This window comes from Lepidochelys olivacea, assembly GCF_965140295.1.
Source record: "Lepidochelys olivacea isolate rLepOli2 genome assembly, chromosome: 1".
Classification (NCBI taxonomy): domain Eukaryota; kingdom Metazoa; phylum Chordata; order Testudines; family Cheloniidae; genus Lepidochelys; species Lepidochelys olivacea.
The window spans coordinates 223469855-223496665 of NC_140411.1; the positions used below are offsets into that span (position 1 = coordinate 223469855).

The 26811-nt window shown below is 42.9% G+C and overlaps 1 protein-coding gene across 5 annotated transcripts in view; it reads right to left on the minus strand.

Moving 5' to 3' along the window:
• The window catches only part of FAR2 (fatty acyl-CoA reductase 2), a 217038-nt gene extending 191283 nt beyond the window's left edge, over positions 1 to 25755 (minus strand). The window contains exons 1-2 of one of the 5 annotated variants that reach the window (XM_084617281.1): positions 25670 to 25753; positions 20576 to 20675 (exon numbers count right to left, since the gene is read on the minus strand). In XM_084617281.1, the coding sequence (XP_084473407.1) occupies positions 20576 to 20675; positions 25670 to 25678 (109 nt within the window). In that variant the 5' untranslated portion in view covers positions 25679 to 25753. Of the gene's footprint in view, positions 1 to 20575; positions 20676 to 25054; positions 25265 to 25293; positions 25412 to 25669 lie in introns of those variants that run through there. The other 4 variants (XM_084617280.1, XM_084617282.1, XM_084617283.1 and 1 more) reach the window with 4 other exon arrangements.
• Between the last annotated feature and the right edge of the window lie 1056 nt (positions 25756 to 26811).

Genomic DNA, 26811 nt, shown 5'->3' on the forward strand with positions numbered 1-26811 from the left:
GAAAAGAAGTCTAAGGGGAGGCATGGCAATATAAAAGGAGTACAGGCATTAATTGTTCTCATTAGTCAATGAAAATATCATAAGTAGTGCTGGGTTTAAAATGAAGTAGGGAAAATTTAAGAAAGTTAGGGAAAGTATTGCCTTAGTATATTTCCACTTTTGGGATGAATCCCCAGAGTCCTGTAGGCCTCTTTCAATCTAGGGAAGGTTTAATTCCCCAGAGGACAGAAGATTCACTCAGCTGAAATAAGGCAGTATCTATGGCCTGTCTCTGTAACGTAACTTTTGGAAATAAATGGACTTGCCACTTGGGATTTCAGTGCACACTTTTATACAGCACTGCTCTCATGCCTTTGCTTCCAGATCAGATGCTTGGTTTGGCAGGGCAGTTTTCCAATCACCATTTAAATAGAACTGTTCATCCCACCTTCCTGGGGGTTGTGCCACTAGCCACTTTCTCACAAGAGAGAATATGCTAGGTGAAAAATACTGAAGTGTTTTACAGATCCAAAATGCTACAGGTTTGACAGGCAAACTCTTTGGCAAATGTTTTTTTATCTCCCTACTCAAAGAACACACCAGGAAGTTGTTAGATATACGACTTGCAAGCTCCTCCACTTAGGACATATTGCGAGACGGTTAAATCGTGTAATTCAAGAAGCAGTAATATGTCAACAAATAGCACTCATTTTAACCTACAAATCAAATGGACGTGTATAAGCAACTGAAGTTGCGCAAAACCTACTTTCTGAAACCCAAAACTCACCAGGGTGAGGAGAAGAGAGAAAGAGCTCAAGATCTGTTAAATAATCAGAAGTTCACAGTATAAACACTCATTTGGCTAATATTGCTAAAATATCATTATACTAGCAATAAACTTAAGTTACCTAGAACAGAAACATTTGCTATACAGAATGGCACAAAAATCTCTTCTCTCTCCATTCAGTCTCTCTGGCTCTCCTTAGCCAAATTTGTTAGCTATAATATCACATGAGTCGCTCTAGCATAGGTTCCAGAAAGGTTCCTGCTTTACAGGAAAACAGATGCCTTTGTTTCCCTAAACAGACCCAACTGTTGTATCCACATCAGCAGTTCAGGAACCCATTACAAGACCTTCTCAAACTAGTAGTGTGGGGCCTTCTTTCACCAGGCACCCAACCTAATGGACCATAAGTCACCTCTTCTTGCACATTCCACTTCCCCTAAAAGAAACAGCTTCTTTCCTCCCAGTCTGGTTTTAAGGGGCCCACAGCTCCTAATGTAACACTTATGGTATTAACCCTTGTGTTGGCAAGTCTCAAGAGGGTCTTCCCCAGAATGAACAGAAAAGGCATATAAATTTTGCCCGGACTCATCAACAAACAGGTTATGCTAGAATGAAGTCACATGGAGTTTAAGATGCATTGGAACCATAAATTCATTTCAACATCTACACCATTTTTTTCAGGTATAGCCAAATAACTATAAAAAAGCTTACCGCTACCACAGTGTTACCAACTTTCATTATTTTATCATGAGTCTTGTGATATTTCCTGTTTTTCTTAAAGTACCCGCTCCTGGAGCCCTGTGATTACATGAGGATCTTGCCTTTCATTAAGTTTCTAGCACTCATGGTTCCAGATAAAAGCTTGAAAATGTGACCACTGCCATGAAGGATCAAGAACCAGAAGGTGAATGAGAAGAACCCAAAATTTATTACTGTTTTACAGTCTCATGATTTTGGGGGCCTGATTCATGACCATTTGGAACTGGCAAGACTGGGATTATTAGATAGTGAATATTCAAGGTGGGCTCCCTCCTGAAGCTTTTATTCAAAATGAGCAGGAGGTTTTTTTGAGTAAGGGCTCCAGAAGTGGAACCCTTTATTCATAGGCCATTTGTGGGGGGTGTCCTTTAATTAAACAAACAATTTATAGTTGGCATCTTTTTAATCAAATTAATGTTTACTACCCAATGGTATTTACTAAATATTTGATACTTAGAAAAAGAAAAAAAAATGGCAAAAAACCCAACTATTGCAGATTATAAATTTAATATTTTAATGGACCCCACTGAATGAGTCACCTAATACAAATACAATCACAGACTGCATGCTACTGTATTTCTCAGGTCTAAACGAACTACGTTTTATTGACATTTGCAGATAATACAAGACAATTTTTGGGTAGTAAACCCAGCAATTTTACCAACAGTCAGGACTGTAGACTTCTTTCATTGGCATTTTAAATTGTTCTGTCAGCCTCACTAGCTATATTACTCAATATTCATAATTTCCAGATTTAATATGCCAACAGAATCTAACAAAAAACAATAGAAACTTTGTCTTTGAACTTTACCAAATTACCTTTCTGCAGTTCAGTTTCTCAGCAGCCTGGAGAGTTCTCTGTTCTGCACTCCATCTAGTCTCAGAAGGCAATAGGAATGCAGGTTACTGGCATATCACATATCCCTTTTTTTGAGTACTTCTGAAAACAAACCAACCACTTTGCAAGACCAACTCATAACACAGGAACTATGGAAAGCAAGTAAAATTCTACCTACACAATCATAGCTTTTGAAGGACTAGTTGTATTAACTTTGATCAAATTCATGAGTTTAGAAAGGACATTGTTTATCCACTAAGGAGTGAAAAGTCTCTTTAAAATTATGAAGTGACAAACTCCTACATACAGACACACATTTGTTTCCTTCCCTAAAAGATTTTCTTCCTCGGCACACAAGTTTGGTTTTTGTAAAGTTGCACACAAGTGCTCTGCCACTGTCACTTTTTTTTATTTTTAAACCACATTGTAACACGCATGAGATCCTCATCTGATGTAAAACAGTGTACCTCCTATGCACTAATTTACATCATCGGAAGATCTGACCTGTTATTTGTAAAATAAAAAAAATATAATATAATATAATATAATATATATTATCCTAGAAAACTGAAAGGGGTTATAAAGTGGGGAAGGGGGTGTCAAGGTTCCTCCCCCACTCTGAACTCTAGGGTACAGATGCGGGGACCTGCATGAAAACCTCCTAAGCTTACTTTTACCAGCTTAGGTTAAAACTTCCCTAAAGTACAAATTAATTTTATCCTTTGTCCTTGGAATAACCACTACCAACACCAAACTCTAACTGGGTTTACTGGGAAACGTAGTTTGGACACGTCTTTCCCCCCAAAATCCTCCCAACCCTTGCACCCCACTTCCTGGGAAAGGTTTGGTAAAAATCCTCACCAATTTGCATAGGTGACCACGGACCCAAACCCTTGGATCTGAGAACAATGAAAAAGCATTCAGTTTTCTTACAAGAAGACTTTTAATAGAAATAGAAGTAAATAGAAGTAAAGGAATCACCCCTGTAAAATCAGGATGGTAGATACCTTACAGGGTATTCAAAACATAGAGAATCCCTCTAGGCAAAACCTTAAGTTACAAAAAAGACACATAGACGGAGATAGTCATTCTATTCAGCACAATTCTTTTCTCAGCCATTTAAAGAAATCATAATCTAACACATACCTAGCTAGATTATTTACTAAAAGTTCTAAGACTCCATTCCTGGTCTATCCCCGGCAAAAGCAGCATATAGGCAGACCCAGACCCTTTGTTTCTCTCCCTCCTCCCAGCTTTTGAAAGTATCTTGTCTCCTCATTGGTCATTTTGGTCAGGTGCCAGTGAGGTTACCTTTAGCTTCTTAACCCTTTACAGGTGAGAGGATTTTTCTTCTGGCCAGGAGGGATTTTAAAGGGGTTTACCTTTCCCTTTATATTTATGACAGGGGGTCATGTGTGGGCCTCACAAGCTCCAGAACCCATATTAATCATGGTTTTGTACATATGAGTAGTACGCACTAACAAGGAGCTTTGTAACACCTAATGGTCATGTTCTGGTGTTTTTAGAGGTTTCCACTAAGACCATGTGATAACAAAAGAGAAATTATGGATCACTTTGCCACTTTTTTATAACCTTCTACTCTTGCAACAATCTTCTGCAGCGGTCCAATACATACTGATGTGTACAAGTGTATCTAATAGCTTTGGAAGACTCACATAGTTTCCACCACTAAACACACTGCAATCAGCTTTGTTACAAATATGGAGGCTAGAAAAGCCACCAATGTGATGTGACATCCATGCGCTGTAATCTCTCTCTCTCCTCCAGAGACCAGTGATTTCAATTCTATTCTACATATTATTATGGCAGTGTATTTTATTCTCTCTTTATGGGCTAGGAAACTAAACACTAGTTTCTTTCTCTCTCACTGAACCATGACACATAGTGCACTTCAGGGAATGATCAACCAAGTTCCATCCCGTGGTTTTCACTCACCTCTCTATAGTTCCTTGACACTTTCCTCAATGGGAACATGATCCTATTCCCTCTCTCTACTCTTGCTTCCCTGAAGACACTTGGGCATGATGCACCCAAGAGGACTGCTGAAAAAAATCATTCTCCTTAGGCAGAAAGCCACTTCAATAAACCACCCAGCTCCCCAATCCCCAGATCCAAGCAGCTCTCATGTTAAAAGGTCAGTCGCAAATCACGTCCCAGAGCAGATTGTACTGCTCGTGAAGTTAACAGGCCAGTCATAATTATGCTATTTGAACCTACTTGGAGGGACAAAACAGGGTATGATTTAAATTTATTTTGATGCTATAGATAAGATTCTCCACCATTCATTGGGGCAAACTCTTCTGGATCTTGGAGGCTGGACCATCCAGTGACGTTTCAAAGGGAAAACAAGAAAATACGTAGCACCAACTAAGCTTATGCATTTGTTCCCATTACAAGGATTCTGAGCTTGTGATCAAACCTTGACCACTCACCAATATATGGTCTCTGTTACCTCCTGCGCTGTAGCAACAGTTACACAGGCATTACACAATGTATTCTGTTGAGTCAGTAACAGATTATAAGAACCATAACTAAAAATGTAATATTTAAGGCTCAGATTCAAATATCCCTGTTCCGGTTGAGTAGTATCTTCCTCTACCAGTAATCCTACTGCAGCAAATATTTACATTGACATTAATGACAGTGGAACTACTCATAAAGTAAGGCACCATGCAGCCTGAGCAAAGCAATCAGAGTTTGCCTCTTGATGACACATCTTTAAGTCCCAAACAGGATCATTAGAACATTTCTACTCTCCAGGTGCTAATTTGCTTCCTGTATTTATCCAGCCAGTTATGATGCATTCAATTAAAATCCATGATTGGCTTTCTTCAATAGTTACAGCACATTTGAGCATGGACACTTTTCCCACAAAAATTACGAGGCTCAAATTTACTAATCAAATGGTCCCTAGCCGATTATTTTCTCTATGAAATCTACATACGCTCTACCCAACATGTCAAGCTAATATCTGTCCCCACAGTAACATAGCCAAGTCCATAATTGTTCCCTTGTAAAACTATCCAACTGTTGTGACAGTGAGAGACACATGCACACCAACAGTGTTTCTCAGGGAAACCACTCTAACCGCTGAATAGCCTTACAGCTAAGACGATAAGCTTTAACCAATATATGAAATCCTGAGACACAAGAATGACGAATGCATTTCTTTTCTGGTGACAACTTCCCAGACCATCATTAGAAAAAGCTGTCTTGATATAAATGATTTTGCTGAACTGAAATCTAGTTTATGGTGCATTTTTTTCCAGATTTATCCAACTACCCTTGACATTCAGCTGTTCACTTCCTCAGTAAATAGTTCTATAGATACAGATATATATTTATTTTATAGTTTTTAAGGGCAACAGCAACGTTTACAGTTATTTCTCTCCAAACCACAGAAATGTCACTATGGTGATATAAACCATAGGAAATCCACATTGACTCAAAATGTCGTTTTTGCATATTACAACTTCACCTCTGGCAGAGTTTACTAACAGGAAGTTATAGTAAACCAACAGCAAAGCCCAAATTTTTGAGCTAACCAAATGGGTGTAGTCTAGGAAAAGTTAATAGCTGTTACTATACTCACAGAATAAACAGCCTGAACTAGAAAATGAAAGATTGCATGTCAAGTAAAGTTAATGTTTATAGACACAGATTGAGGATCAATGCAGCTAATGCCAGCTATAGTTAAGGGTGCAGAGGGTAAACCAGGATCTTCCAGTCCCAAACCACCTCACCATCAGATCCAGAAGGACCCACCCAGAGCATCAGGCCCAGCAGCTTTCTGTCTCCCATGCCACACATCAGCAACCAAGAGGAGTCCTCACAGCCACTGACATCATCATCATCCATTCAACTGTGAAACCTAGACTCTGGATATCCCTAATTTTTCTCCTCCTGCAACACAGCATTGGTTATCATCCTTCTTCCCCTTGCCCCTCTCCTACCACTTTGACCTTTCTGATACTCAACCTCAATATCCTGGCTTTACATTTTTCATTTCACGGTCCCTCCTTCCCTCTCCCCTCTTTCTCAACACACACTCTCTTTCCTACTATTTGTCTCCCTCTCTTCAACCCCTTACCAAAGAGCCTGTAAGGCCCAGATCCTCAGAAGTATTTAGGTGCTAATGCCCATGGAAGCCATTGAATCTGGGCCTATGTTTTTATAATGTAAATAAAATATTGAATTGACTATCTTAAAGAAAAAACAAACAAAACAAACAAACACACACCTGAACTATCAATATGATTGGCTATCACCACCCTGACAACTCTGCATATCTTTCTTCCCACCGTTTTTTGTCCTTACAGATTATAAAATAATTGGAGTGAGGACCGTGTAACCCTGTACATTTGTACAGCATGTAACACATGTAAGGTGCTACCACAAGAATTACCAATAAATAATACAGTTGTTAAGCTTAAAGCAACATGATTCAGGTTCTCATTTTTCCCATTATATTTTAAACATGTTTTCACCACAGACATTACATGTTGAAAGGACACTCAGATGCTTTTAAAGGTTAATTGACATTAACATAAAAATGGTGGAGCCTGAAGGGTAACAAGGTCTTGCATGTGGCAAACATTCAAGATGATATTGAGAAGCACCATGTTGCTTGAAATAGTATTTTTAGATGAGATGTAAAATTGATGTCCTACCCATATTGTTGTTGTTAAAAATCTCATGGCAGTGACCATCGTGCACAGTAGGCATGTTATAACCCAGCTGTCCAGGCCAAAATCCATATTGGATAATCACATTCTGCCGAAAGGGTTCCTTTGGAGTTTTAAAGAGACAAAGTGTCCCACATTTCATCTCACACAGTTCCTAAGTGCTGCCATTCTAGATACTTTTTGGTATTCTGTAAGCAATACCTGGAACAGGAATCCTCTCTCTCTCATTCTGCAGCTCAGTTTGCAAGAGAAGAATCTTTACCTTCCCTCCAAACACCCCATTTCAAAACATTCCATTCTGAAGAACACCACAGGGTGACCAGATTGCAAGAGTAAAATATCAGGACACATTGGGTGAGCGGGGGGGGGGGGGAAGGGGTGGTGGTACACGGCCCCAGGAAGCTGCAAGAGAGGTGTACGGCCCCTGCTGCAGCCCGCACCACAATCCACGGGGCAAGGACTCAAGACCCCAGCTCCAGCCCCCAGCAAAAGCCATGGGGCCAGGGGCACAGGTTTCTCCTACCTCCCTCCTCACAGTCCCATCAGGGCCCTTCCCCACAGCCCCACCACCACAACTAAACAATGCCCCACACAGACCACCACTGCCCTGACACACAAACCTCTCCCACTGCCCAGCACCCTCCACACCCTCACTGCCCAGCACTGCACATACACCTCCCAGACACTCACTCCATCACACCCTGCCCCCTTCCCTGGCCACTCACCAGCCCTGCTAGGAGGTCTCTGGCTCCTAGGGTCAGAGAGGCGAGGGGGTCTCCAGACTGTCCATGTGCTGCACCCGCCACAAGCGCCAGCTCCGTGGCTCCCATTGGCTGGGAAAAGCGCCAATGGCAGCTGCCGGACCTGCAGAGCGGGGCTTGCAGGTGCTGGCAGCGCACAGAGAGCCTCCTGTCCCTCCCGCCACGACCTTAAGAGCCAGAGGGACCTGCCGGGGGGCGAGGCGGGGAGTCCCAGCGGTGCTTACCTGGGGCGGCTCCCAGGAAGCATCTGGCAGGTCCCTCTGGCTCCTAGGGTTGGGTCAGGTGGGGGGTGGAGGGCTCTCTGCCCGCTGCCAGCGCCTGCAAGCTGCACCCCCACAGCTCTGACTGGGCAGGAAGGAGCCGGTGCAGCACACGGAGACCCCCTCCGCCTCTGTGCCCAGGGGCCGCCTGCACTGTAGGCTCCTGCCGGCAGGCGGGCACCAGGAGCTGCCCCAGGAAGCGCTGCCACACCAGCCCCAGGACTTTGGCTGTGATGGTGAGCGGTCCATCCCTGATATCGAGACAAAGGGCGTCCTGACTGACGTGCGGTCGGGACGCGGGACAAATGGATTAAAATCGGGACGTCTGGTCACCTTAGACCACCAGCATTGACCAAGCCACTTGCGGTCTGAAGATCAGTTTGTGATCCATCTAGTTAAAACATTGCTGCATGCAGAGGGCAGCACTGAATTAGGAAAACCTAATTCTCTACCACCAATGCACAAAATATCAGACCAACTGGGGACCTCTCTTAGGTAATTATATGGTACCTATTAATATAGCATCTGAGTGCCTCACAATCTTCACCATATTTAGCCTCACGACACTCCTGTGAGGTAGGGAAGTACTAAAATTGTATCGCCGTTTACGGATGGAGAACGGAGGAAGTCTGACATTAAGTGATCTGCCCAAAGTCACAGATGCAGAGCTTGTCTACACAGACAGCACTGCAGCCGTACCACTGTCACACCTTCGGGAAGATGCTACTACGTCAATGGGAGAACTTCACCCATTGGCATAGCTAATCCACCTCCACAAGAGGCCGTAGTTATGTCGGTGGGAGAAGCTTTCCCATCGACATAGCACTGTCTGCTCTGGGAGTTCAGTCAATATAACTACATCGCTCTGTTTTTTCACACCCTGAGCGATGTAAGTTTTTAGTGTAGACATAGCCATAGTCTGTGACAGAGCAGGAAACAGAACCCAAGTATACCAAGTTCCAGGCTAGAGTTCTAAAAACTGGACCAAGAGCAAAGGACAAAAATACAGGACTCTTGAAATAAAGACACCAAAGAGTTTCAGACAATTCTTATGTCTTCCAAACAGCAGGAACAAAGAGGAAGAACAATACGTCACTTTTTGGCAACTGTTCATTCCTGAACTATAGGAACGAAAACTAGAGGTTTTCACATGTGCTCTGTTAGAAAAGGGTAAAAATAAAAACCAATTTCATTAGTACCAGAAATATCACATAGTGCTGTATATAGAGCCTCCACAATACGTATCTGCTGGCATATAACGTGTATCTGCTACATGCCATTTCATCTGAATCAACCTGAGATTTACTGAGCTTTCCCATACAAAGGAATACAGTGACTACTTGCTTCCAAGTCCACAGAGGGTTGTCACAGGAAGATGACCACAGGAATTAAGTATAGTGCTGCATCAAGCCATCATCACTGATACCTGGTCTTGTACACCTAGAAATTAGATCAACCTAGCTACATTGCTCAGGGCTGTGAAAAAATTTGCACTTTGAGCACCATAGTTAGGCTGACCTAACCCCCAGTGTAGATGCATCCAGGTTGATGGAAGAATTCTCAGCGAAGTGAATTAACTATATCAACCGAAAAACCCCTTCTGTCAACACAAGAAATGTCTACACACTGTACTCCTGGGAGAATTCTGCTCCACTGCGCAAGTGCAGAATTAATCTCCCCCAGAGATTTTTCACCGCCGCAGAATAAGTGATTCCGATGCTGAGGCGAAGGGAAACCATGAGAGAGGTCACGCTGCAATTACACCTTTCACCCACCAGGGGCTGATGTGGCACAAGCAGACAGGGCAGCTGGCTCACAGGCTGGAGCAGCCAGCCGTGGGGACAGACCAGGCAGAGGCTGCCTTCCTCATAGTGCCCTACCTGCAGGGCCATGTGAGGAGACACAGGATATGGGGGTGGGGTGGGTGAAGGACAGAGCAGGGCTCACAGGGCTGCTGGGGCGTCACACAGACTGGGGGTCATAACGGTTAGTGAGGCGGGGGTCAGACTGGGGCAGGGGCACAGGAGCTAAACGGGTGACAACATTAAGCCAGGGCCTGAATTGGGAGTGGGGGTGCAAGGCCACATTGTGACAGGAGAGTGGGGGATGCAGGGACATATTGGGACAGGGGCAGCCATGCCTGGCTGAATGGGGGTGCAGGGGCGCATGTGGACAGAGGGGAGTGAAGGTGCAGGGGCCACATGGGGACATGTGCAGACGTACCTGACTGAATGGGAGAGGCTAAGGGTCAGCCAGGATCTGCCTGGAGGAGGTTCCCCAACTCCCTAACAATCCCTCCCCGAGGGAAAAAAAAAATTGTTCTATACTTCTCCTATCCACACCCAACAATCCAGGTTCCCTCCCAGGCTCCTTCCCATTAATTACTTCCCTCTCCCTCAGCCCCTCCATTACCACCGACTTACCCAAGCCTTTGCACTGCTTCTGAGGGGTGCGGGACATACAATACAGAAATGTATGTCCCACACCCTTCAGAAGCAGTGCAAAGGTTTGGGTAAGTCAGGGATAGTTTAAATGAATTATTACTCAGAATTCAGTATTAATATGCCTAGTAAGGAATCTATTTGTCAAAATCATTTCCTGAATCTTTTTTGTTGTCTGTATTGTTACAGACATACTTGCTGACAGGTATTTTTAAATAAATTACCATAATAATTGAAACTGGCATGATTATGTTGTGTTATTTTGAGAAATAAAATGCAGAAATTTGAACATTTTTAAAATACTGTGCACAGAATTTTTAACTTTTTGGCACAGAATTCCCATAAGAGTAACACTGGAGATAGAGTGCTATAGCTGTGCTACTGCAATGTAGATATACCAAGTCAGTCTTAACAGATTTCCTTCTACCACCTTGCCATGCATGCCTTATTACAGTGAAACAGAACAAGCCATTGCCACTGAAGGGAATAATCATATATACGTTTAACATTTCTCCTTAGAGTATCCGTGAACTTTCTGCATCCCTGCATTCATCCTCTTCAGAGACGAATGTTAATTGCTTACACTGAAGCTGAAGACACATTTGCAAAGTGGAGGCAGTTGTTTACTTGTTTGCATCCTCTGTAGGAGACACTGGTAGCTTTCTGTATCTTCACAGCAGCCTGAGGTCTATCCTGCTTTTAGTAAACCTCACCTTCCTGTAGCTGTATGCAGGAGTATCATTTTTCTCCTCTGCTATGCTACCTCCACTACGGAAGGCCGATAATGCCAATAGTGTTATATGGATAGCAAAAGAAGAGGATAAATGATACAGAATATCCAAGAAGGATCGTTTAAGCCGGAAATGTAAAAACCCTACAAGATCATTGAGATCTTCAACTCGTAAGTGCAGGATATAAATACCCTGACAGATGACACAATACATCCATCCACAAGATCATGCAGGACATCTCTGGCCCAACAGAGGAACTCAAATTTTGTTCTTGTATTCATGTTTCTTCAAGGGAATCTCCTAATGGAATTTTGTTGCTTCTACTCAAAACACTAAATTGCACATTCTGTTGCAAACACTACTGTGAAGATGTATTTGCAGTGTACACTAAAGACATGCAATCAACAGCGATAGAGGAGGGCACAAAATACAAAAAGCAAAGGGATTCCATCAAAAAAGTTGTTAGCTTACATCTGACCACCCATTCAGAGCAGACTTCTGAACAGGCAGACAGATGAAACAAAAATGGACACTGTTTTCTAGCTCTTATTCTTCAGTCAGGTTCCTTCTAAATCTGCCTTGAAAAAGAAAAGAGGATCAGGTCAGGTAAATGCAACATTGTACAGATGTTTTCTCTTTGTGATGTTCTACATTTTATCATTTGCCATAAAGAGGGAATAACGAAGACATCTTTGCGTAGCCACTCACATTACAGATTGAATTGATGTTGACAAGCTTGCCTTGAGCTGGTCTGGTAAAATACCTTTAGACAACTATTCAGGTGGGACAACAGAAGTGAATTCAAAATCTCTCAGCGACTGTGCTGCACTAAGAGGAGAGAGACTATGAAGCAGGCATGAATCTTTGTTGCTGCTAGTTTTTTAATAGTAAGATTTATGGGTGCCATATTTCCTATTTGGAAGATAAGCCACCAGGTTTTATCCTTTTGACAATGGAAATATAAAGTTATATAAAACCCTGGATGTAGATTCTGTGCCTGATTCTCACTGCACCTTCTGCAGTCATTTACATATGAGCAATGTGGGTGTGAAATGTTACCTCCCATGAAAGTGGAGAATTCTGGTTTGCCTGCATTTTTACACCAATTCTGCACATATGCTAATGATTATACGCAATACAACGCAGTGGAAAAATCATGCCCTTTAGGTATCAGTTATCAAGAAAACCACTTTCGAAGAATTCAGAGCATCTTGGATAGAAAACACCATGTAAGAGCAATTATTATTTCAGAGGTGCGGATGGGCATGGCAGAGGATTGCATTTGTCAGATACATATTTCACAAAAAGGTGTGTATGGAAGCATCCTATTGATCTACAAATGCAAGGAATTAGCACTACATCAACAAGTGGAATTTATATAAAGCCTTCTAGAACATAGTGCAGTCAAGTAGCCACCCTTTGAGACAATCCTGTAGTTGTGAAGATCTGTACAAAGAACTGGAGAAGAAAAAAAATTACATTAGAAATCCTTAAATAACAAAAGAACTCGTACCGTATGCATGATGCTTAGAAGAATCCTATTTTCTGTTAGCTTGGAACAATCAAAACCCCAATCTGAAGAGCCAACATTTACTCTCTAGCCATCCAACAAACTACTAAACTGCACTTCAATATCCTGGGAGCTCTGACCACTGGGACCAATTTTATTATTCAAATGATTATTTATATAAAGGCTGTTAGTGTAAGCAGCTGTGCAATATGCAAATAAAAACCATGAATGAAAAGAGCAGCAAACCATATCAAAAGGCCTAACATCTAAAATCACAGGAGTACACAAAGAGGCACAGAATTAATTCAAAGTGAAGAGCAGTCCTGATAGCAGGATTTCTTTGCAGAGTAGCTTAACTTTCAGAAGTGAGTGGGAGGAGAAGAGAGATTGGCAAACATTAATTGGTAGTGTGACAGACAGCAAAGTTGTCACAAAAATACCCGAATGGGTGAAGTAAACAATAAGCACAGTCAGAAGAGCTTGGGTAGCATGTAGTGAGTGGGAGGAGATGGGCATGTAGGGTGGATTTGTGCAGAGCCTTTAAGGTCAAGACAGGGAACTTGAACTGGTTATGAAGAGAGAAAGGAGGTCAGTGAGGGTATTTGAGACAGGGAAGAGAGAGATGGTCAGGCTTGTGGCTGAAAGTGAAGAATGACCTCCTTTCCTCTCTGTTTCCTCATAAATGGCACCAAAGAGCAAAAGAGGAGGAAAATTTGCCCACCAGGCTGCTACTTTTCTCAAACTCCTCCTCTGACACTTAGCCAGTTATACTCATTCTGCATTTAAGAAACATGCCCATGGCTTAATTGCACATACACAACTCCAAGTGCCTTTTTGGGACCCCACTTGCTGTTCAGTGGCATTTACAGGCATGATGCTGAAGGCGAGTTTTTATTTTCAGCTGTAGCTTTTCCATGCTGAATACTCCATGCAGCCAGGATTTTTAAGTACTGGTTAAATCAGATCAGCAGCTTTTCCATTGAGGGAAACCACACAACATCTAGGAGTCTTCCTCCTGCCTGAACTCAAGGCAAGGTTTCAAGCACTGAGAAACAGCCGGGTAGCCCGCTCTTCTCATACCCAGCTACTACCTTTGTTGCAACCTTGGTTCAAACTGTGCATTCTCCCCTTACTGCTCTAGGTCCCAGTGAACATTGGCTCTGCCATGTAGAACACATTATGGCCCCGTCTCTTTAGCAATAACACAATTTAAAAAAAAAAAAAACAGAAAAAAAGAACTACCACAAATTCAAACACTGCTGTGTCACTGCTTACACACACAAGGGGAAGTGGCAATGGCATTCCCATCAAGTGAACTGACAACCCTGAATCCATAATGCCAAAGGTCAGCCTCCCCTCCACTCAGAGTATACCCATCAAGATAGCAAGTCTGGGAGAATCTTGCATTGAAATGAGGAACACTAGTAGGCTTCAGGAGCAGCTCCAACAAGTCAACTCAGCCAAAGGAAATATACCATATGTCCCATAGCCCCCCAAAACATCCAAGCCAGTCTTACATGTAGTACAAATGTATGAAAAAGAAAAAAAATATTTTGGCTACAAAATAGTTGCAAGCTCATTTTCTTGTTGACAATCAAATCAGAAATCCAGGCTGACCCTGGACAAGTCATTTATTTAAAGATTTTTTTTCTTTTAAAATATTGTGGATATTTGAACACTGGATAAGATAACAGTGAGGTGAGTTCCTTTAAGAAAAGGGTCTGTATCTGACAGCTTTCAGCAGCACAAGATGCATAAGTTGCCATGGAAATTAAATGTTATTGAACAGCAGAATATTTGTTTTTAAAAGAACTGTGGGTATTGTTCCATGTAAAGGCTAGGATTCTTCCATAAATAAGTACTGGGCTATTATCAGTGCTGGGAAGCGTGTTTCAGAATATTTTTGTGGTGTTATAATATAATTTTAAAGTGAATTTAAGGATAACTAAAAAGACACCCTAGAGACTAAAGTTTTTTATTTATTCCACTTAAATGGTACAGCACAGACAGTAAAAAGAAAAGGAGGACTTGTGGCACCTTAGAGACTAACCAATTTATTTGAGCATAAGCTTCCGTGAGCTACAGCTCACTTCATCGGATGCATACTGCATTTCCACAGTATGCATCCGATGAAGTGAGCTGTAGCTCACGAAAGCTTATGCTCAAATAAATTGGTTAGTCTCTAAGGTGCCACAAGTACTCCTTTTCTTTTTGCGAATACAGACTAACACGGCTGTTACTCTGAAACCTGTCATTATGCAAAGCACAGACAGTGACAGTCTTACCTGCCTACGTGCCTTAATCCTGACCTCGGGAACTATAGCACTGGGAAAGAGAAGGCCACTGAGATATGCTGCTATTTAAATGTTTACTAGTTACTAAAATAAAGGTGGCTGTTGAAACTTCCACATCTTGTCCATATGAACTTTGCACTGCTTGAGAATTAAAGGCACACTAAACATTATTTTAAACCAACCACAAAGATAAACAATTTTGTTACTCTTAGTAGAGTCCAATGTCTCCCTGGTTTTCAGGTGTCATTGTCGTAACGCCCTGATATAGAGCTGGTCTTGTCTGAGCCCAAGAAGAGTGTATGAAGTCCTCTGTAACAAGTTTGGAAGTGGCAAGTGATACCCAATCAGGGCCTTCCAGTGACTGTGGGAGTTCTGCAAGGACTCACCCAAGTGTCCTCAGCATCAAGCTTTCAGCTGACAGAGTGAATGGTGCTGTAGCCAACAGATCAGGAATCACTTGCATACAAGTTGTGTATCATCTGCTGTGGTCACTCAGTAGAAACACTGCCAGACCTTCAAAGGCCCAGACCATTCTGAAGCCAGTTTCTGCTCCCCGTATAGTATGCTAACTTGGCCCCTGTAATTTACAAACACTTTAGGGAATTCAATTATGTATGCACACAAGAATAATACACTTTAACTGCCCCATGCCAAGGCAACTTAAGAATGCGGCAGTTAAATTCCCTTCCAAGCATAAAGGAGGCAAGAGAATGCATGTTAGTACTATGCATAGACTTATGGCAGTAGAGAAGGGTCAGTGAAGTGCCAAATAGAAGGGATGAGCCTGTGGCTCAGATGAGAAGTCAATCCTTCTTTATGGGTGCAATTAAACCTCTCAACTCTTCTGTCAGCCTGGTGATGGAAGAAGTGGATGAAGGAGATGAAATGCTAGAAATGACAGGCAGTAAATTGGGACCACTGTCTGTATCAATATGTGATGCACACCATCAAGTTAACAGATCATCCGGATCCTCATCATGACCTGAGACTTTAGGGCCAAAACTGGAATAACTCTAGGACATTTAGGTATTTATTTATCTGGGGGGACGGGGGAAGGTATTTGACAGTATGTGGAGAAATTCCCCAGAACTTGAGTTGGGTATGGTAGCAATTTGGGGCCCCAAATATTTGCCACTGAGTTGACAGGCTCTGCAGAATTTGAGTAAGGTGTCTGTCAGGACAGAGCATAAATGTCCTGGTATCTCTGGTTTTAAAAAATAAAACAAAAACCCAAAACAAACACATGCTTATTCCAGATGAAAGCAAAGACATACGCAGAATTTGACCAAGGTGTCTGTCAGGACAGAGCATAAATGTCCTGATATGTCTGGTTTAAAAACAAAAAAACCCAAACCAAACATGCTTATTCCAGATGAAAGCGAAGACATACTCAGAATGCAACAGGTTCCAAGCAAGGCAATCACCTCAGACAAATTTGCCGCAGAGTAACAAGTATAGAAAAAGGCAATCAGCAATTAGAGCAGATGACCTGCAGTAGACAGTCCCATCTTATGCCAAAGCCCTGACCAGACTAGAGGCTTATTTTAATTTCTTCCTGAAGATGGCAAGCTGATGAATTCTATAGAGAAGTGCAAGCAAATCCACAAAGGAAGAATGCATGCAGAAAAAGGCATGAAATGACAAGTAAAGTAGCCAAAATCAGAGATTTCTCCCAAAGATAATTGAAGCTGGTAATTAAGTGGTTTTGTCCATAGGGGAATATATTGGCTCCAGCACTAGACTGCAGAGCTATCAGTGTCTGTGGTTGTGTGTGAATACCACAGAATCTGCCAGAAAAGCAGACATCCCATTTCTCTGCTGCCCACAAGCCCGGAGGTAAAAGTAGTCAGGTTGCAACAGTTCTCAGCAAAGGAAAACCGAAGGTATTCTTCTGTCACCTCCAGTTTACAAATTTGGACAGAGAATCAATTGAGGCATCAGGTTTCCTGTGGTAGACAAAGAGTATTATTCCAGGATGACGGCCTCATTCACTGTCTGGAGATCAACACACCCCCAATCATTTCATGAATGTGTTGGATAACAAGGCACTTGGGCACTTCACATCAATTACATTCAATAATGGTTCAATAACGATAAATTAGGTAGCTGAGCAGAGACTGGCTTATAAAGTGCCAAAATGTTTCATGATTTTTTAATCCAAAAACCAACAATTCAATGCATGACCTGTGAAACTCATTGACTGGTGCTTGAGTTATGTGACTAAAAACAGCGATTCCACAAATGCATGAACAAGTCCAGGGTGAAATCCTGGCTACTGTGAAATCAATGGGAGTTTTGCAATGACTTCAACCGAGGCAAGATTTCAACCCAAGTATTGTAAGGCCCAAGGAAAGTCAGCCTGTAGGATGAGGAGGATGCCCTCCATTTCAAATCAGCACTTGGAAGCAGTAAAGAAGTCAGCCACAAAAATATTAGTCCTGTTGTAGTTTCTTAAAGGCTTGCCAAAACCTGTGGAAGTGCTTCAAGTGAGGTGCTTCTGAAGATTGAAACAAAACCCTCCACTACAGAATGACCTGAGATTTACAAGTGTAGCTTGGAGCAGAGCTCAGGGTGCACAATTACAGATGTTCCATCTCAAAACGGGTGGAAAGGATGATTCATTTTCTCCCTTCTGCCACTGTCTGAATGCCAGAAGACAACAGAAAATTAGAAACTACACTCTGCTTTCTGTAAGAGACATGAGGTTGCTGGTACTTCCAAGAAATATGTGAAGATGGGGAATTACATAACTGGAACCAAATATGCTGGAGCAACACTTGTGACTACAATGTCTGTGGAGAACAGTTTGCTGTAATACCAACATTCACCATACCTGTGAAAAGTGCAGTCTTTTCTATTTGAATATTTATACTGCACCCATCTCCATGGTATCTGCACCTCATTGTCATCTTGTAGCATTAGTAGAGACAGCTGTAACAGCTCATTACAGTATAATATTAGACTGGCTCCAGGTCACTAAAACAAAGCTGGCTGCTAAAGCTTTCATTTCTTGCCATGTTACTTGGTAAGTAAGGCTAACCTATTAATAATAAGCTATGCTATATTTTAAACTAGAAACAAATACAAGAGAGTAAGAGGATAGGCATACGCTGTCACTGTAGTCATTCAGCCCTTGGCTTCTTTACTAAAGTGAAGTTACAGTCAAAGTCAACTACAGCCCTGGATTTTGTGATATGGGCAGCTGTGCATTAGGAGAACTGAGACCAACTCATTTCACATATGCCACCAAGAAGCCATTAAATGGAATCAAATTTTGGCTACTACCAACCGAGGCTCTGTATCCCATTATTAACCCTCCGATATATTCAACTCTGCAGCACACCATTTTATCAGTTGGTGTGCTTCCGCTAACAGAGAAAGGAAAAACAGTGACCCAAGTGTCTGGGTATAACATAGGAATCTCTTGGGATTCACTAAGGAGGACTATTGTAGGAATTAACCAAACAGTATTCAGCAGAGGTTACAGCACTCTTTTACAGATGCTGCAGTGAAAGTAAAGAACCTTTCATTCCTTTTACTGAAAGGCTTTGCAATTGTGTCAAGACAGGTAAAGCAAAAGGGCACTGCCAATGTAGTTGGTCCCAAATTTAATTTTGGTGTCAGATGGCATTTTACACTAATATGGATAGAAAATGTTTCATGATTTTTTAATCCAAAAATGTATCTTTTTCTTTTATTTAATTTTTATTATTTATACTTCATACATCAGGGTGGGTAGTTATGATGAACTCTCTAAAAGTGCTGAGGTATACATTTGATATTAAAGACACTATAAATAATAAATTTGTTCTGCAATACAGCTTTATAAAAGAATTATAGTGGAGCTTGGGTTACCAGAAAACAAGAGGCTCCTACTTACAAACCTGGGTGCTTAAAGACAGGCTTCTAAGTCAATAGTAATTACCTAAATAAAAGTGGGCATACACCTCTGGAAATCAAGCCACTTTTATTTCAGAGTCTGAATACTGGCCAGGTTCTGATACCCCTACTCAGGTTGATTGGTTCCTTATTCCTGAAATAGCCTTACTGAAGTCAACAGGACTAATCTGGAGTAAGGCCCAGATCCTCAAAGATATTTGTGTTGGATCACATTAAAGAAGTTCTGTATTAAAATCACAAATGAGTTTGATTCCCCAGAGTTTAAATTCCAGGGTATTACTAATTAAGAGGTCTCTTGGTTTTTGGTACTGTTTCTCTCCCTCTATGTGTGAAACTTGCAAGCTGCTAATTGTGTTAGTACATTCCAAGACAGAGTCTGTTCTCAAAGCAATTCACAGAGAGAGAGACTCAAAGCAATACTCTAACAACAGAAACAGCACCCAGAGACTCCCCGCCCTTTTGTTGTATTAACCATTGTGATTAAAATAGAGATAGAGGATGTATGTGGATGGATGCTTGGTGTGGATAATAACTGAATGATCAGGGAGGTGACAGCCTAAGAATCCAGTGTCCATCGGCTGAAGAAGGTGTCAAGTGGAAATAACCAGAGGACCCCCCCCGGAGGGCAGACTGGAATCCACCCAACAGCCTCAAGAATGGGAGAACCAAAGAACAAGATAACATCTTGGAGCCGTCAGGAATGTGCTATCTGCTGATTGATTCAGCAACAGCATGATGAAGCAATTCCCATAGACTGGCATAGGAAGAAATTCCTATAAAAATAGACTCTAAAAAGTGAGAACTTTGGGGTCTGATTCTGCAAACCAACTTCCAGGAGCATCAGATGAGCATCTGACAAGGCCCTGCTCCCTCCTCATGTCCAGGCCACCTGGCCAGTGGCTTGGCATGAGCAACTCTAAGGCTGGTAACTATGATAACAACCTTGCAGAACCTGTGTGTGTGTGTGTGTATGTTTGTATGAATGAATGAATGTGAGAATAAATTTGAGATTGAATGGAATGTTATAACTATAACTAACTGCTTACTATGATTCTTTCTGTATTCACAATAAATGTGGTATTTTGCCTTTTTCCCTTTAATAAGATCCTGCTGGTTTTTATTTTATTGGTACAACATTTGAAGTCAATGGAAAGTTAGGCACCTAAATACCTTTGAGGAGCTGGACGTAAGGTACTACCTCATGTAATTGAGGGTATCAGAATCTGGTTCTATACATTTTAGCCTTGCTTCAGCAAAGCACTTAAGCCCTTGCTTAACTTCAGTGGGACTTCAGCACATGGTGAAGTGCTATGTTGAATGAGGTTCCTAACTGTAAGTACCACCCTTCCACACACTGAGTAGTACTTTATCCTGCAAGTTGTCCCATTAACTTCAAATCGGACTTCTTGAGGAATAAACTACTTCTCAGTGTACACAAGGACGACAGAATCAGGCATACATAATAAAAATAAAGTTCAATTCAGGAGAAGACTCTAATACACTATACATCCTACGCGCCTAGTTATTCCGCTTTGATTCCTGGCAAGTAGAAAATAAAAAGAGTGAGGTATGATCGCACAACTTGTGGAGGAGTAAGGGTGCTACTCACTGTGATCAAGGATGGAAGAATCTAGCCTTTTGTGATTATTCACCACTTGCATTCCCGATTCTATGCATGTATATTCGGGCGATTGTATGTACAGTTGAATCTTGTGAACAAGAGAGAGACAAAATTATATTATGTTTGAACATACTTGTAGTCAGATTACAGAAATTCTTGCCAAGCCTTCAATAGCGTCCAAGTGTTTTAAATAAAACAAACTTAGTCAATGATTAAAGAAAATAATTCCCAGCACACCCATAATTACTCAATTGGAGACTAATTACATACTGTTCACTATTTACAGTGCAGAGACACCATTAAACATGATTTTTGATACCATGTTTTGTATAAAGGCATCACCCAATAGCTATTATCTTTTCTGAAGGGTCATCAGCAATTTGGAAGCACTAATTTGAAAAAAAAATTGTTGAAAAAAGTAGAAACAGGATAAAATGCTAACTCAGATGGTGTCAGAAAAAAGAGGAGTTACGTGCTTGGCAAAACACAAAAAGACTGGGGGAGGGGTAATATAATAAAAGACAGAAGATGCCCTCTGTTATAAATATTGCCTGTAATAGCAAAATGAAAATGAATCTGTGCCAGATGTGTCTGAAGGCCAGAGTTAGCCCTGAAGTGGCTACCATGTATTAAGCCATGTTGGAATTATGCCGGAGTTCACAGCGACAGAGCCCCAGTAGCCCAAACAGCAGCTCAGGTTCCCTCACAAAGAAGGATCAGACTAAGCCAGAGTGAAAACATCACTATGATCGTGTAGCTAATTTCTAAGGCCCTGATCCTCCATTCTTATGGGATAAGATACTATCCAGTGCAAGGCTGGCATCACTGGGCCAAAACCTTGCTTCTTACAGTGAGACTCCGACGGCCCTGATTCAGCATGCGCTTAAGTCCCATTGTAGATAAGCACATGCTTAGCATTTTTCTGAACTGGGTCAAAAATCCATAGAGCCAGAATGTAATACTATCATTTACATGACATAGCGAGACTGGCAGTAACCAGAGAGAGATCCAATGACTCTATTGCCTGGTAGGGGGAGTCACATGGGTTCCAATGAAGGTGATCAAATAGCAAGTGTGAAAAATCAGGACAGCTATGGGGGGTAATAGGTGGCTATATAAGACAAAGCCCTGGATATCAGGACTATCCCTATAAAACTGGGACCTCTGGTCACCCTAGTTCAGGGTCGGCAACCTTTAGCACCTGGACCCTCAGGGTAAAGCCACTGGCGGGCCGGGCCGGTTTATCTGGAGCCTCCGCAGGCATAGAGCCCCGCAGCTCCCACTGGCCGGGAACGGCGAACCACGGCCAGTGGGAGCTGCGGGGCTCCGTGCCTGCGGATGCTCCAGTTAAACCAACTGGCCTGGCCCACCAGCAGCTTTACCCTGACGGGCCAGGTGCCAAAGGCTACTGATCCCTGCCCTAGTTCCAGTCCCTGCTCCATATCAGGCAGAGCAGGGATTTGAACCCAGGTGTCCCACATTCTGGGGGAGTGTCTAACTACTGGGCTATTGGGTAAAGTAGCAGTGAAGTGCATAAATCCCTTTGTAGATCTAGCCCTTGAGTCTAAGTGACTTTGGTGCTGTTGACAATTTTATTCACAGTGCCTAAAATGTTTAAACTCTTTGGCTAATCAAAAATGTGTGTGTCCAAATTCAGGCAGAGAGCACAGTGAACAGAATGCAGAATATTCAACTATCTCCCTGCTGTTTCCCCTAAGTCCAACATAGCCAAATAATATATGCTCTGAAAATGCATTGTATCAAACAGATATCAATCAGAGACAGTGTCTCTGATCCCACTCCCACCACTTCCCAGCCCCACGCGCAGAGCCCAGCTCCCTAGTCACAGCTGGTTGCCTGGTTCCCTCACTTCCATTCCAAATAGAAAATTATCTTTCCCCTTTATTTACATGATCATTTCCTTTTATGGATGAAAATAAATGGTCATTAAAGCAAATATACAAATAAAGGGGGGACATAATTTTCTATGTGGAATGCAGGTGGAAGGTCCATGTGACTAGGGAGACCAGACTGCATGCTGCGACCAGAGAACTGTGCTCTACAGCAGATCTAGAGACCAGTGGACCAGGGAGATAGGGAAGAGCTCTGCTGCTCGCTCCTGCTCCCTAACTCTTCTGCAGTAACCAATTCTGTCTCTCTACCTCACATCATCAATGGCACCTTACTCATTCCCCCATATCCATAACCCTTCTTTCCCCACAACACATAGTCTTCCTCCCTCATAGTCATTAAGCCCTGCAGATGAGTTCAACCCAAAGGGCTACCACAGGCCTGCCAGACCAAGGCTGACCTCTGAAAAATCACAGGAGGTTTCAGCAGAGTGATCTCTGTAGCAGAGATGCAAGGTAAAGGCCTGGTTGTCAGAGACCCACAACTCTCCTGGCCCTCTCTACAAGTCTATCAGCCTCTCTAGAGATTCACCTTGACCGACTCACATATTCTATCTACGCGATGTTTTTTTGTTTTGTTTTTTAAGTGTTCATAAAAACTTTTTAGCCACTGTGTTTTAAAAATATGTCTGGCTGAACTATCATCTGAATATGCAGGAGTGTTAAGTGTGGAGTTTGAGGGGAGTATGGTTGTTTAACTAAAGGAGTCCCCCATCCCACTGCCCAAAAATATAAAGAAAACACGGCAAAATTTCAAAAAGGGAGCATTTTCAAACATTGCTACTACAAAAATTGGTAAGTATCTTACTAAAACTTATTACATAGAACATGCAACACTGGAGAGACATTGTCAATTTTCGAGACTAAATTCAATCACTGAATTATATTAGAGAAAGGATTTAGACCAGTTTTAAGTGCAAATCTCAGTGCAACCTTACCTAAGAAATCACTATGATTACCCCTATGACAGAGGAGTCCTCTCTCTATTATATAGACATAGACACACACACACAGAGAAGCAATTTCCCTGTTTAGTAAGAACATTGCTTTACCCCTCTAGCAATAACAAACATAATCTATATTAGCTGCTAGCTACATTTCAGACACTACAGCTTCAGATAAAAGAGCCACAATGATATGTGCCTGTAACATCAATAATAACGTGCTCAGCCACTTGGGTGGAGCTGAGGAATCAAGAGTGCAGACAAATGCAGTAAACTGACTAGTCTGCAAAGGGAATATCATAACTTGTGATTTCTGATTGAAAAACTCATAAAAACTCATGAAGTTTGATACCTTTTGCGTCTGTTTATACGTCAGTTCCTTTTTGTTTTAACACCAATTCAAATGTCAGAACTGGGGTGAAATTTGGGGTATACAGAAAGCCTTTACAGCTATCACAAAATTACAGTCTTAGTTATCAATTTATGTGCCTAATCTGCTCACCAAATTTCTGGGATTATAAAACAATCGGACGGAGCAATAGCTGTTCAATGTATTATTACAAAGATAAAGCTGTATCTGATAATTTCCGGCTCCTCTTCTCTAGTTAAATCCTTTAAAGACACAGAGGCAAATTCATTATGACTACACAAAAAAAGTTAGCACTTTAATTAGTTTATCAGCATGCATCTTCAAAGTGCTATACAAACACAGCACAAAGAGATGCCTCTTGTTCCTGAAAAATTGAAGATCATCTCAGATTTAGGAACAGTTAGGACCCCAATTTAAAATTAAGGATATGTCTTCATATTGAAAAACCTATGCTGTTTCCTGGAACTACCTTAGTTGCAATAAAATGTGAGCAGAAGTAGTGCTTGGGGGGATCAGAATTACACTTCCTCCCATGTATTAAAAATCTAAATAGTTGCATCCAAGCTGCGTGTTATATGCTGTTCTTTGTACTGACTGATGGGCAGAAAACAATTAAGGGGTGGGGAAGAAACCTGCAATTTTAAAAGCACCTTTAAAAAAAAAAAACACACACACTGGGTCTCCTCACTGCACCACAAAGTCTCTATTCCTCCCCAGAGCAAATCTTGTGAAACGGAGTGTGACTATCCGCTCATGGCATTCCTGTCCTCATTCATATGTCTGCACTTCATGTTCCACTCTCCCAAGGAGGAGCCCAAGCGACTACACGTGCGGGGGCTGGAGATGATCACTAGCCAGCCTAGGACAGACTCCTGTGCGATGGAGAGGCAGGTACCAGCAGAGCCCCCGTTTCCATTGGCTTTGAAGCACCCTCGCGAGTCCCCAGTCCGGGCGTGTCTCTCGCTCTCTCTCTCTAAAGCTCGACGCTTATCCACTGTGCAAGTCAGCAGCGTCCTTGGGTTGCGGTTTGTGTCCTCCCAGCCCTCGCTCCCGCACGGCGCCCAACCCGAGTTGCCCCGGCCCCTTTCCCTCCCGGGCGCGCCCCGCTGCCCAAAGCAGCCCCACCCCAAGCCAGGCTCTCTCACTCCCGTCCTCCTCGCCTTCCCCGCGGCGGGGGGGCGAAAGGCAAAAGTCTCTGCTGGGCTGAAACCCGGACTGTCCCCGTTTTCCAGCGGGCTGTTACCTTCGTTACCGTTTCCGATCAATTCCCGGCTCCAAAACGCTTCCCTCACCTCCCCGATCACAAGCCACTCTAGGCAAGGCGGGGGGCGGGGGCGCACAAAACCTCTTCCCTCCTCCTCCAGCCGCTGATCCTGTAGATCCGGCTTTGAGTCAGGAGGTGGCGGGGAAGAGTTGCCCTGCCTGGCGCTGCCTCCCGGAGGGCGCGCCGGGCGCAACCTTTGCGCGCGCACCCGCCCCTACCCGAAGGGAAGAGGCAGGCGGAGAGGCTGCGGACCCGCCCCGGCTGGGTTCTGCTCCCGTTTCTGGCCCCGGGGCTGGCATCAGCGTGCGCCGACCTGCCGTAGACACGCGCGGCGGCGGCGGCTCCGCTCCCTGGCTCTGAATGAACTCTGGGCGCCCCCTCCTCCAGCCCGCCCGCCCGCTCGCTCGCTCGCCCGCCCGCCGGCGCACAGCCGCGCCTCATGCGAAGCAGCGGGGTCCCTGCAGCCTGTACGCGCCTCGCCCCACCTCTTCCCATGTGCCCCTGAGCCATGCCGCAGGGAGCCCCCCTCGGCAGTGGCGCTTTAAGGAAAGCGCAGGGATATTTGGGGTAGGCTGTTGCGATGTCTGTCCCTACCGTGAGCATGGATCTCCTCTGTCGGGCTTCCCTGGCTCTCGGATCGCCTTGGAACTTGGGAAGCAAAGACAGAAGCAAGGGGAGAGAGAGAAAAGGCGCGCTAGAGCTGCAGCTGCGCTTGCCTCGCCTTCCTGGCTGAGCAGCGCCTCCCTGCCTCTTCTATTATCATCATCATCATCTCACTTCTTACTCTTACATTCCAGCTTTCAGTAAAAGGAGGCGGCGGGCGGGGGGGCAGCCACGCTTGACAGAAAGGGACGGGAGCCGTCTGGTCTCCAGTACTCACACCAGGCGAAGGGAAACCATCAGGGATGGAGGGGAATTTAGCATGCTCTAAATTCATCCTGAACTGGCCCATGTAAAAGACTATTAGGCCTTGAATGCCTGGCTTTCTTGCTGGGGCACCATTTCAGATTTTTGGGGAGGGGGACTTGAACCTTCATTATAGGGGCTACTGAGGACCTGAAAACTCTAGGGTCATGTTTGGTTTACAGATAACAGAAATTAGCTGACAGGAGCATTGTATCTAATTCCTATACAAAGAAAAAATTAAATAAATATTAGACCCACCCAGCTCTGATACAAACATCTTAGGCTATCTTGTGTCAAGTCCCTTAAGGGACATTGGTTAGGTTTAAAATTGTAATGTATATTCTAACTCTGTTACTAACTCTTGACTACAAGGACTGAAACAATTGTAGAAAAAAATCAAGATCACTCTTTTGTGGTTCATCAAGCTTGAAATAGATAGTTAAACTTTTGGAAACATTGTACTAGGGCACCTACCTGGGGTGCTAGGGTTTACCTCACTACAAATAATAGACTACAAACTGACCTTAAACAGGAGTGAAATTGACACTTTCAAGTCACTTTCATGAAAAATGTTAAAAACCCCCAATGTTAAAAAATCATGAATCAGGCTCACCCAAAATCATGAGATTATGTAAAAATAATAGATTTGGTGTTCTTTTTATTTGTCATCTGCTTTTTGAGCCTTTAGGGTGCACTGTGGTCACATTTTGAAGCTTTCGCCACAGCCAGGAGGGTTAGAAATTTCATGTTTCTTTAAGAATGCAGGCTGAAATCATCACATATCCACTTGACTCCAGGAGCTGGGGCTTTAAGGAAAACAATAATTATTG